Source organism: Chroicocephalus ridibundus, chromosome 1 (assembly GCF_963924245.1).
Source record: "Chroicocephalus ridibundus chromosome 1, bChrRid1.1, whole genome shotgun sequence".
Taxonomy (NCBI): Eukaryota; Metazoa; Chordata; class Aves; order Charadriiformes; family Laridae; genus Chroicocephalus; species Chroicocephalus ridibundus.
The window spans coordinates 110,265,956-110,278,016 of NC_086284.1; the positions used below are offsets into that span (position 1 = coordinate 110,265,956).

General features: G+C 42.3%; 1 protein-coding gene across 2 annotated transcripts in view; it reads right to left on the reverse strand.

Annotated features, from left to right (window-relative positions):
• Positions 1 to 785: 785 nt before the first annotated feature.
• Positions 786 to 12,061, reverse strand: part of CXADR (CXADR Ig-like cell adhesion molecule) — a 44,207-nt gene continuing 32,931 nt past the window's right edge. The window contains exon 8 of one of the 2 annotated variants that reach the window (XM_063347360.1): positions 786 to 803. In XM_063347360.1, the coding sequence (XP_063203430.1) occupies positions 801 to 803 (3 nt within the window). In that variant the 3' untranslated portion in view covers positions 786 to 800. Of the gene's footprint in view, positions 804 to 8,410; positions 8,987 to 12,061 lie in introns of those variants that run through there. The other variant, XM_063347352.1, reaches the window with a different exon arrangement.

The following is a 12,061-nucleotide window of genomic DNA, read 5'->3' on the forward strand; positions in this document are numbered from 1 at the left end:
CCTAAAGCAAAATCATATAATAAAATTGGGAAACCACCTCAGGGAGTACGTATTTGGGTTTATTATATAGCTATATAAGTATATATATATACACATCCATATAAAACAGAGTATCCAATATAAATAAATATGTATATATTTCCAAAAATCAAAGAGTAAGCTGTATATCTACAAAAAAAAAATTAAAAAATAATGAGGAACCACAACTTTAGCAGCAAAAATAGTCAGATAAGCAATCATAATTGCTTGAGATCTCAACTTGAGTTTAAATTTTTTTTTATTAAATTCTTTTTTCCCTGCTCAGCTATCAGTTTATTATTGATTCTTATCACAAGCCCCTCTTCAGTGATGTACTCTTGAAATCTCACTCTTCCTGAATATGCACATTCCCTGTACATGAATCATCTCGCAGCAGGACAAACCTAATCCTCATTCTTCTGCATGAAAGCGCAGTGCCAAGCCAGTACATTCAGGGGACACAACGGAAGGGAAGCCGCCACCAATAGCAACATACAATATATCGTTTACATTCTTCTATACATTTTCTTGCTTCAGGCAAACCACTGACATGCCAAAATCTGACTTTTTAGTGTAATAGAGCAGGACAATGATTTACTTGCGTACAATGCATTTCGTGAATAATAATAGCATTATTTTAGGTCAGATAGATAACAGTTGGGATTATTCTCTGGCTGAAGAGATCAGTGGAGCTAGTCCTAAGAGTCAGGCAAAGTGTCTCTGAAAGCCCACGCTTTCCCCTTGGTCTCCTGGAGCTCCATCCCGTGAGAGCCACTTTCCTGCTACTAAAGGGAAAAAAAGCAAAACACGAGTTTTCCATCTGCAGCACAGGTAGCCAGGGAGTCTGGGAAAGGTAAATAAGCACACTTTTACAGGAGACTGTGCCACCAGAGGGCATGCAAAAACCTCTCGTTCATGCCATCGGGATCCTCCCCTGGCCTATGCCACCGGTGTCCCCTCTGGCCCCAGCCGTGGGTGGCACAGGAGCCCAGCGTGCCCATCTGATGCCTTCCTGATGCTTCTGGCACCCCCAGAAGCGATCAGCAAGCCAGAAGGAAGCTGAGATTGCCAGGTCGCAGGGTACGTACGTACCACCAAGAAAGACAGGGCAAAGGTCCAGTCCCTGGACTACAGCTTGTCCACCTTGATTCCTTTTTATAACAAAGTTGTCTCGAAGATAACAACTGGAGCATTCAAAATTGTAGTAGAAAATTAGCTTCTCCCTGCCCCCATCCCAAGCAATCAGAGGTCCGGTGCTCAAGTTCATTTCTTGCTAGAAATATACATATAACCCAAGCTGCATGGGGGAAGCCATCATCCTCCCCTCCAGTCCCTCCGTGATTCCTTCTGGATGACCACTTTCACTCTTTCAAAAAATAATAATAATGTGCTACAGGAGACAAGAAGGCAGCTTTGGACAGACAGTGCTCTTGGTAGCATGGGTTTAAGAGTATGTGCAGAGAGGGATGTAGGCTGTCCGTGAGTGGCCATATTGCACCGGAAAGACAGAGAGAGAGGGCATTAGTTGCATACATGCTTCCTTAGTCCCCTGTGTGCAGTAAGCATTACTGCTGCACTCTAGAATAAGGTGCTTGGTCGACCCCTGAGCCCCTGAGCCCAAGTGTCCACTATGACGGATCACAGAGCATCTAAGTGTCTGCCAGTGGTACAATCAAGCCACTCAGTTGTGACTGAGCCCTGAACTATGAGCTGCTTGGCGCACACAAGAGTCAATGGGATTAAGTAATCAGGGGACTGCTGTTGCAAGCATATGTTAAAAAAAACCATATTCATCATCAAATAAGCTGATAAAACCTTAGTGAAAGAATTACAAAGTTTCTTTCTTACACGTCTCAAAACTTTATAAATAAAGATTAAATTCTTAAAATTTTCCCTTCTGGTTAGCTATGTAGAGAAAGATGCGTGGCTCTTTGTACTACAAATACGGATTTTTGTATGTTAGCATTTCCATTGCTTCCTACCATATAAACTAGGCCAACGGCAGCACTGCAGAGCTTATGCACAAGTCATTAGAATTTGTATCATGACATCAAGTCAGACCCATCGCTTATCACACCTTTGCTCTACACAGGTGCTTCTGTCCTGGTTTGAGGTAGAACAGAACCAACTTTCTGTTCAGTAATTTTTCTTCTCAGCTAGGCCTCTTCTAATTTTCTGCAATTAACAGCATATTGTGCAGAAAACTCTTTGTTCTCAGAGTGATAAGACCTGTGTTTATAGTTTATGCCAAGGAATGGTACGCAGAGAGGCTCTTGCTTATACTTATTGCTATAACAACCAAGGTCAGCTAACTTTGTTATTTGACCTGCTGGAGGGTTGGAAACAGAAAAGCACGGAGGGGTCGCACCTGCAGGGAGAAGCAGACAGGACAGGTCACCCAAAACTGACCAACAGGGTATTCCATCCCATCTGCCCCATGCTCAGTATAAAAGCTGAGGGACCGAAGGGGTCAGCCTCTTTCTTCACTGGCCGATGTCTGAGGAGAACTCTGTCTGTTCATCTGCCTTTCATTCTGATCCACACATTCCTGACTCCAGATCTGGAATCCAGTTCCCATCCATTGCCGAATCCAGTCTGGGACTTCCCCAGTGCCTGCCGGTGACATCATCCTGGGAGCTTGATAAGGTTTTGTATACATTGTACCTATTTTATTATTTTATTTTTATTTAATTATAAATATTTCATTAAAGTAGTTTAGTTCCTTCTAACCTTGTAAATCTCTGCCTGTGTCCTCCTTCTCCTTGGAGCGAGAGGTGGGGGAGAACATCTGTCCGTTGTCATTGGCCAATCTGGCCTAAAACACGACAGCTTCCTGACAGCATCTCCTCTTCCGTATCTAGATGGAGCAGCTGAAGATGTTGCCTCCCCACCAGCTCCTTTTCGCTGCCAGATAGTTCTGGTGGCATAGTAGAAATTGTATGCACACACCAAACTTAGTCCAGCAAAAATCTACCGCAGCTAATTTAATCCATCCTCAGTAGCTGAAGCCAAAGCAGAGGCCCTAGAATGATAAACAACCCTCAGACAATCAAACACTGGTCATTGAAATACAACCTTCAGAGATGACAAAAGACTTCTTTTGCTTTAAGAAAAGAAGAAAAAAGCCAAAGAAGAAAAAAAAAAAAGTTGAGCAAAATGTAGGATACCTGCTGTATGTCCTAGGAAAGTAGCCACCCCATCTCCCCAGGTCTCTGCAGCACATAGTCCAGGGCGAAAGACCAAGGGCTAGGAACTGCCTGGAAACCCAAAATTTCTTGTAAAAGGCCAAGATTTTGACTCAAGGGAGGGGCAGAAGGGCAGAGAAAAGAAGTCCCCCACCTCAGCTGTGGTTTCCCTGCCCAACAGCTCTCTCTGAGACTAAAACGGCCTGGGATGGCAGCCAGCGCTGCTGACTATAGAGGTTCAACTCTGTGGTTTGGGATTGCACGCTCACAGCTCATCCAGGGGACGACGGCTATGGACCAATGCTTTGCCTACACAGTGATGATGACTGGCAATGCTTATTGTTCATGGCAGTCAGTCTAGTAAAATTTTGCTCTAAGGCTTGAAACTAGTCTAGATTCTTCTGAGAACTCCCATCATGGAATTCTTTAGTTCCCAATTTAAATTATAAAATAACATGAAAATTTGAATTTGAAAGTATGAAACTTTTCTGTCTGTCATAGGACAGGCCTCAGTGTGTTAGGACTCTGTTTCTTAGTTTCAGCAACTCACATATAGCTTCCTTTAAGGAGTTCTGCAAGGCTCGCGCACACTTCACTTCCATGTTAGTGCATGATGTCAGATTTATTAAATTTTCCACCTTCTCTTCTGTTAACCTCAGGAGCAGGACTATCAGAGCCTTTGGAAAAGTTTGTTTTCTGGTAGGAGGACTGCATGGAAGAAAGTTCAAAGCTGAGAAAGATGTATGTAAAGGGAATATGATTTTTCTGCAAAGACAGGAAATTCTTGTTGTATTAATGGTGCCTCAATCACGAGGACAGAGAGAACAGCCATTGGCAAGCTAGACACTCAGAGATGGTAAAGTGCACCATGACCCAGTGTTAATGCAGAAGGCAGTAATGCCAGTATTATTTTCTTGTCAGACAAAACTTTCATGTCTGCTATTGTGATAATTGGAATTAATGACCTTTACTTTGTAACTGGGAAATCACTTAACCAAGAACACAGTACATCCCGTGCATTGTAAACATTTTTGCATATTCAGTATCAGCTCAGGCTCCTGCTCACGTCTAGCTGCTTCCTGAACATTAATGCAGCCTGCATTGTATTATATAAGGAAGCAATTCAAAATAAATTACTTGAGATCCCTAACGTATTACATTTTCCTGTAAACAATGAAAGTCACATGAGGAATACAAATGAACTGGAATGAACCCCACTAAAGTTGTAGTTACTCATGTTAAAATCCACTGAGATGGGCCTCGAGTATGAGGATTTCAGCAAGCAACCTTTGAACATGGCACCAAACTGTTGTGAAAAATGGTGGGTTTTCCTTTTAAGTAATGGTTTCCCTCTTTACCTTCCACATCTTACTGGAGTTGAGACTGAAGCAAGCTATTCCTCTTATTCAATCCATCTATATTTTCTAAGGAACACAGGAGACCTGGGGCCTGCAGAGAGAAATGCAGTGCCAGTGACCCACCTGCACGGCCACTGAAATCAGAAGTGATTTGCCCATGTGAACCTGTTTCACAAGGTGCCTTAGGGAGAGACTCGGAATTACTTCGGAATCACATAAAATAGCTGCGTATATTTTTGCAAGCTCATAGTTGAAGACAACATCAGCATTATCAACTACCATCTTCTCTAAGTAATAAAAGAAAAGTGGCAGCTGCTGCCCAGTCAGTGTGCTTTGTCCCATCACTGACTGGAGCAGGATGCCCTGGGAACACGCTCTGGATACCTGTGGACACCGGTGAGGGTTCGTATATGCGGTAACTAGCAGGATGCACGCGCAATACAACACACAACACAAGCTGTGCATCCTGTTCAGACCAAGGGGCAGGACAGGAAGCTAGAGGTGCCTGGAAACATCAGTCTCAAAAGCTGAGGTGCCTGTAGCCTTCCAGCACCTTCAACTTTACACGGCAGCTGAGGATCACCATTTTTTGACGCAGAGAGAATTTGGGCACGTGCATCGTTTTCACAGGATCGCAGAAGAGCTGAAGTTGGAAGCACCTTTGAGTTCACCCGAGTGCCTTGAGCCCTTTCAGTGCTGCTGCAGAAAGCAGTCCTCCGCCTCTTCCTTGTACTTTGATCCTTGTTCCCACTTTCACTCTGCCTCCTTCCCCTGTTGTCAGCACAAACACTGGTGCAGCCACCTGGTGAACCCAAATGACAAACGTACCTGAGCCAAAACTACACTACAGCGTATGTCAGTAATTTTAAACTATATCATGTCTCTGATGTGGCTCATGGCAGCTGCACCAGTGCTTATGCTGACAAGATAGGAGGTAGCCCAAGGCCAGGAAAGAAAAGCCAAGAGCCAGACAGGCTGGGCCAATTCTTTCCATAGTGTGCTGAACTCCGACATTCAAACTGCATATGCTAGAGTCACGGTTTGAGGCTTCTTAATTTTATGCAAATCCTTACGACGATATAAATTAAGGCATGGATACAGCTGGAGCGACGTGAAATTGCCTTGCGCTGGCATAGATTTTCCCATTTTGCATCCCTGTTGCCTGTAGGGCAAAGTTTGAATCTGAATCAGCCCCGAGACCATGGGAAAGTTCACCCGGTGAACTACCTGGCTCGCCCCAAACCCTAGCCAGCGAGCGAGACACCACCGGCGCAGCCTGAACCCACACAACCAAGCTCGGTAACAGCTTGCAACATACATTTTCCAAAGCCTACATGAAACCTAAAGGCCCACATGACTGCAAGGTTTGGTAATAACAAAGAGGGTGAGTGAGAACGGATGAGCACAGAGCCACTCTTCAGACGTCTGTAATTATATTGGCTTTTGGAGAAATGAAACTGAAGTGGTCTCAAGTAAATGGAGTAAGGTATCAGCTTGATCTAACAATTCGCATTTGACTGAACACCACATTACGCAGGGATGGCGGGAAAGCACTGCAAGTAGTTTATCTGCTTTGCGGGAAAGATGCAGGCTACTGAGTATCGGCGACATTTAGGCTTTGTCTGACTCTCTAGGTCCAGGCCAGTTAGCTTGCATATAAAACATCAGATGAGATACTTTTGGGTGTGGACTGGAGCACAGTTACCAAGTAAGTACCTGCTTGAACTTTCCTATGAAAAGCAAGCCCTGGCAAGAAGTTCAGGTATGCGAAATGCACTGCTGCTTCTCATTTAATAGCGTTGGCACAAAAGCCAGGGTGTTTTCCACGCACTGACCATGCATGGCCAAGCTATTATGCATATTAGATACAAAGGATAAACGGTTGAAAAATTCACCTATAACCAAGTAAAGATGCTTCCTGACATCTACGATCAGTCCTAAACAGCCACCAGGTCATGATAATCTATACGGGCACGACCTCCAGGCTTCATTATTGTACCTCCCAAGCCTGAGAAAGGTGGCAGAAAGCAGACTGAAGGACAGACTCAATCTTCAGACTTTCTGTGTGGCCTCAGAGAAGCTTTCAAACTTGTACCCCGCTTACACCACAGCAACACAAAGTTAACAACGCTTACTCGGTGACCTCACCGGGGCAGAGTTCTGGCCCAAATACCCAGCACACGGTACCTTTCAAAAGACTCAGTATTGGTATCAGGACACCTGGTAAGAACATGTGGATTAGCCACGCAACTCATTAGACAGATGACAAAGTAGTTGTCCAGTTACAAGTTTCTTGAAGAAAAACTATATGCAAATTCCTTTCCAAAATGGACACACATTTAACTTCAATGACAGCATTTGTGACTTACCTCTTTTTTACTTAAAATATATACACATTAAAAGCTAATTTAGGTAGGAATTTGAGTACAAAAAAGAGTTTATTTCACTTATTCCTTCAAGAACATACTTTGGTGCATCAAGTTTTGCAGATTTTTCTGCAAAAGAGAGTTCTTCTACAAAACTCATATTTTAAACAACACTATAAGCTTGCACAGTGATTCCTACCTTTTTCCTCCCTTCCTAAACAACCCGCAATTAAGCACTTAGCTGATGGTGATCATTAGGGGGGAAAAAGACACTTATTCATCTTATATGGAGCACACAGTAGCAAAACAGATAAGCTACATCTATAAATCACTACCTTCTGATTAAACAGGCAGTTGCTGGTTCTTGACCAGACAACTTTCATACTGATCCCAATGGAATTTTACCCTGATTAATTACTTGCCAGATTCACTCGCAGACAAGTTTAGGCAGCATTGGAGGCAAAGGAGAGAATGAGGAATGTAATCTTTTGGCATAAAAACAAGAGCTTCTTAAAGGCAAAGTATCTTCCCTGTAATTATAATATTGAACTGAAATTAGATTTGGAACGATATTTTTTTTTAAATTGGCTACTTAAAACATGTGACATTTAGAAAGCATCCACTCATTTTTACTAAGAAGATATTACCATATCCTTAGATGGTTTTACATGTTTTTTCATGTACAGGGACAAAACCAATCATATGGAACTTTTGGTCAAAAGCATCTGAGTTTGAATTTATTCTAGCATTAGCTGCGCACTTCTAAAAACCAGAAGCGAAATAAATTAATAAGTAGCATATTTTATCAGCATTATAACCACCAGTTTCACCGATGGATTATATGGTTGCCTTCAGAGCACAGCATAGCAGGTATGACTGGATTAACCTTTAAATTAGTATCTACAGATCTACAACAGCAAAAAACCCAGCCTGGTGTAGTGGGAGGTGTCCCTGCCCATGGCAGGGGGGTTGGAACTAGATGGTCTTTAAGGTCCCTTCCAACCCAAACCATTCTGTGATTCTATGTGCACATGTACCCATCATTTCTCAAGAACACAGAAAGATGTAGTTGATCAAAGACAGGTTTAATTTTGCATATGTTTGCTGTTAGTTCCTAAATGCTGGGGTGTCCTTCAGCGTGCTCGGATTTATGTGGACTGTGACAGATAAAAAAATGCCCGAGTACCAGCGGGGTACCAGGCTCCAAAAATTAATTACTATGCTCCCATCGACGGGATCAGTCTACAGTGGTCTCATCTTTACGTGGTTAGGTAGATCAGTGTTTTCATTCGGAAGTGAATCCCCAAAGTCTCCACGCAGGAGGAGGCAACAAGTAGCCCGTAAGTAGCCTGGTTTAAAGAGCGCGCTCTTCTTCCTCCGGTCTCCTGTCGGGTACGTTGGGGAGCAGAAGGCATGAGGCAGTGTACAGGCATGAGTTACCACAACACCTGCATTAACAGATTATGCTGAAGCGCGTGTGAACTGCAACATTCAAGTACTTTTTATTAAGTGTTATAAAATATACACAATCTCAAAATACAGCGCATTTCACACATGGGTTGTAAGACCTTGCTGGTATCGCTACAGCATCGAATAGGTGACACACTTCCCATCGAATCAGCAGGCCAGAAAGCTAGGAAAAAACAAAACTACTCTATTTCAGATTACAATCTTTTTCGAACGCCCCACTGCTTAAGGCTATATTTTCTACGACCTGAGTTGATTTTGTTAACCTCGTGAGCTTTTGAATCTCCGCGGCGGTGGGGCAGAGAGGAGTGATTGTGCACGCTTTTCACAGTACAGAACTAGCAAGAAAAACGCTGGTAGTCGCTTTGTAAACTCTGCATTAAAAACACGTGAAAGAAAAAAATTGGTACTTACAAAACCGAATACAGCCTACTTAAAAATCTTGACTCTAAAGTGAGAACAGGTAAAAAACCAGCACTTCATTTCATAATGTACTTCAGTTTCACCACACTTGAAAGTCATGCAAAACATGATGCCTGTTTCTTCATGTTTATACCACTGTTATGTCACCAATCTTGTGTGCGATGTCATACTATAAAAAGAAAGAATATCATTAAACTTTATTAAAAAGAGGCTAGCTACTGTAATAGAGAGTAATTAAATGCATGATTCCAATCATCACCCAAGTTATGGTCACTCAGATTAGTGTCTTGCAGAAAACCAGTGCAGTGGTGTAGCAAACTGACTCCATTTACCAGTGGACTTTAAATGACTGTATGCTTAACTTAATAGCAAATTTTCAGTATCTTCACATAGGTTATATGATAATCCTCATGGACTTTCCAGGGTGTACCTACTGCCATCAATTTTTCAAGTATCTGTTAAAGCCTGCTTAGATGTCTCTCTCCTCAGTTTCATACCAGTAACTCGAATTATCAAAGACCCACACATTTTTGTTGTTTACTACAAACACTCCGTGTTCTTAAAGAATCCTGTGACTCGCCCCAATCTGCCGCTTCATTGTTTCACTGTTTCCTTAGAAGTCAGTTCTAGTTCCTTGACTATTTTTGTTTACTTTTTCTGGGGATACTTTCTTGCAGAAAGATAGTAAAAAAATACGTCATCATTCCAGTTACAGTTCTTTATCAGCTCTGTGTTCTTTGACTCAATATTCCAAGACTGATATTGTAAAAAAAAAAGGGTAACTAAGCATTTTTGCTACCACTCCATGATGAAAAACTGCCTTTTCTATATGCTGCCTGTACTCAAACTCTGCTGACAGTCACCAATATTAATTTTCCAAACGTGAAATTAATTTTCCCAACAGAAAACAACTCTTCCTAATTAATAATCCACAAACATGTATGGATATGTTGCATTTACTGGAAACATCTCAATTTTCTTATTCCACCATTTCAGCTTATTACAGGCTTTTGCATTATTATACCAGTCCTCACAGATTTTTACAACATGCCTCAATGCCACAATAGTTTCTCCATAAGACCAGTAATTAAAAAAAACTGACTCAGGCTACCTCTGTAACATCGCACGTTCTTCCCTGCAAACTGTCACGTTGCAATTAGAATTACACATCAAATAAAACCTTCCAGTTGCACGTGACAGTAAAAATAATCGAGTACCTTCACAAAACCTTGCTTGGATGCATAACTCAAACCAGTACCGAGTACTGCTTAGCATTAAATCACCACATTTGCTTTCTATTTAAAGCTATTATCTAGCACGAGAATCTGTTCTACAACATTGTCCTGGCTATTTTTTATATACTTATTCTTTTAAGGAAGGTAACAATGTAAAAGTATATTTTCGGGATCAGTTATCTAACATTTCCTCCATTGTGGAAGATTTTGGCAGCTTTGCTTATTTTTTTTTATCCCCCCCGCCCCCCCCCCCCCCCCCGGAACTTATTTTCCACCCTAACCTAATACGTTTATCTTCAGCTCTAGTGTCACAGGAACAAGAACCCCAGTATCAGCCTGAAATTGTACTTGATCAAATTAACTGATACTCTGTAAGAAGCACATTAATTGGGACTGAACACTGAGGCGAGAGGTGTCCTTTCTGTCTGTACTCCCGTCTTTGCACCACAGCTACCGCAACATTCCTATTTCCGACCTCTTGCATCAATAGCTCTCGAACAGATAACTAGTTAATAATTAGCAAACATATGCCTTCCAAATAAAGATTAAGCTGCTCCCCTCACAGTTCATCCTAACCCATTCCATTGGGAAAGCCTGAAGAAACAGAGCTCTCACACGCCAAAACCTTTATAAATTTAGCTGTTCTCCAGGATAAGGCAGGCGGGTGAGTAGGGGCTCCCGTAACGACGGCTCTCCATCAAACACGTCCCGTTCGCTGCCTTTCATGAATGAGTCAAAAGACAATTAACATACCCTACTTAAAAAAAAATATCTGCTCTATGTCACACAGAGATGAGCTGGGATGGGGTGAGACCTTTCGATCCCCCAGATGTTTGGAAAAGCCCAATCTTTTTCAAATCGTATGCTTAAAGGAGTTAGAAGGGCAAAACGGAACAAACGCAACATAATCCATTCTCCTTCGCCTGCACTGCCCTCATACTTTCACTCTTGATTTTCTTCTTCTTTCCTTCTCATCTAAGCAAATCCCTACCCAAACAAACAAACAACAAACAAAAAAGTAAAGAAAAACGCAGCCTGGCAAGTGAACCCTAGCATGCAGCTAGAGGTTATGTATGCAACTGTGATAAAGAAAAAAAAGAAAAAAAAAAAAAATCCACCCACCAGTGTTGTAACTTATAAACAAGATGTGGTAACTCTTTTGGATCTCACAAGGAACAATATCAATTAATGAGAAACTGCTGTTTCCCCAGGTACTCACAATCATAACCTTATTACTTTTTAAGCTGGAAAAACAGGGGCCAGTCTGAAAAACAATGTATGGTGTATTTAGTTTAAAGTGCCTAATGACAGAATCACAGAATGGTGGGGGTTGGAAGGGACTTCTGGAGATCATCTAGTCCAACCCCCTGCCAGAGCAGAGACTCATAAATGAGTGAACTGGTTGGGAACAAAAACTGTGACAGAAGAGATCAGTAAAAGGAATAACCTTCCACAAAAGCATGTTCAATAACAACATGTACTATAGCCAGAAAAGGGATAAACTGTCTAAAAATCCATCCTGCTTCAGTGGCAATATAAATCCAGCGATCAGAAATAAAAAGGCAGCATGTAATAGAAAGAGGAAGATCAGCCGTGAATGTAAGAGGGAAGCTGCAGGCAGAGAAAAGTTGTATTAAAAAAAAAAAAGAGTAATAAGTAATTTGTTGCTGACAGGCCCAGTGCAATGAAGACAAGAAGGAGTTTTATATGTCTCTCTATATGCCTCAGCCTGCAGCATACACAACTAGGCACCTCCAATATCAGTAATGATGAAGAGGAGTACTCAACACATCTTGATTCTGCATTTGCAAAATAAATGGGATGAGTTCCCTCACCCTGAGAACACTTCCCAACGCGCTAGTAGCTGAGCAGCAGGGAACAACAGGGTGGCGAGGGAGCGCCGAGTGGCCCAGCTGAGTGACGAAGGACACCAGCCCGGGTGGACGCTCTCCTACGCGCCACTGAGAGGAAGGAGAGAGAAGCCGCCTCCTCCCGAGGTGATGGCAAGC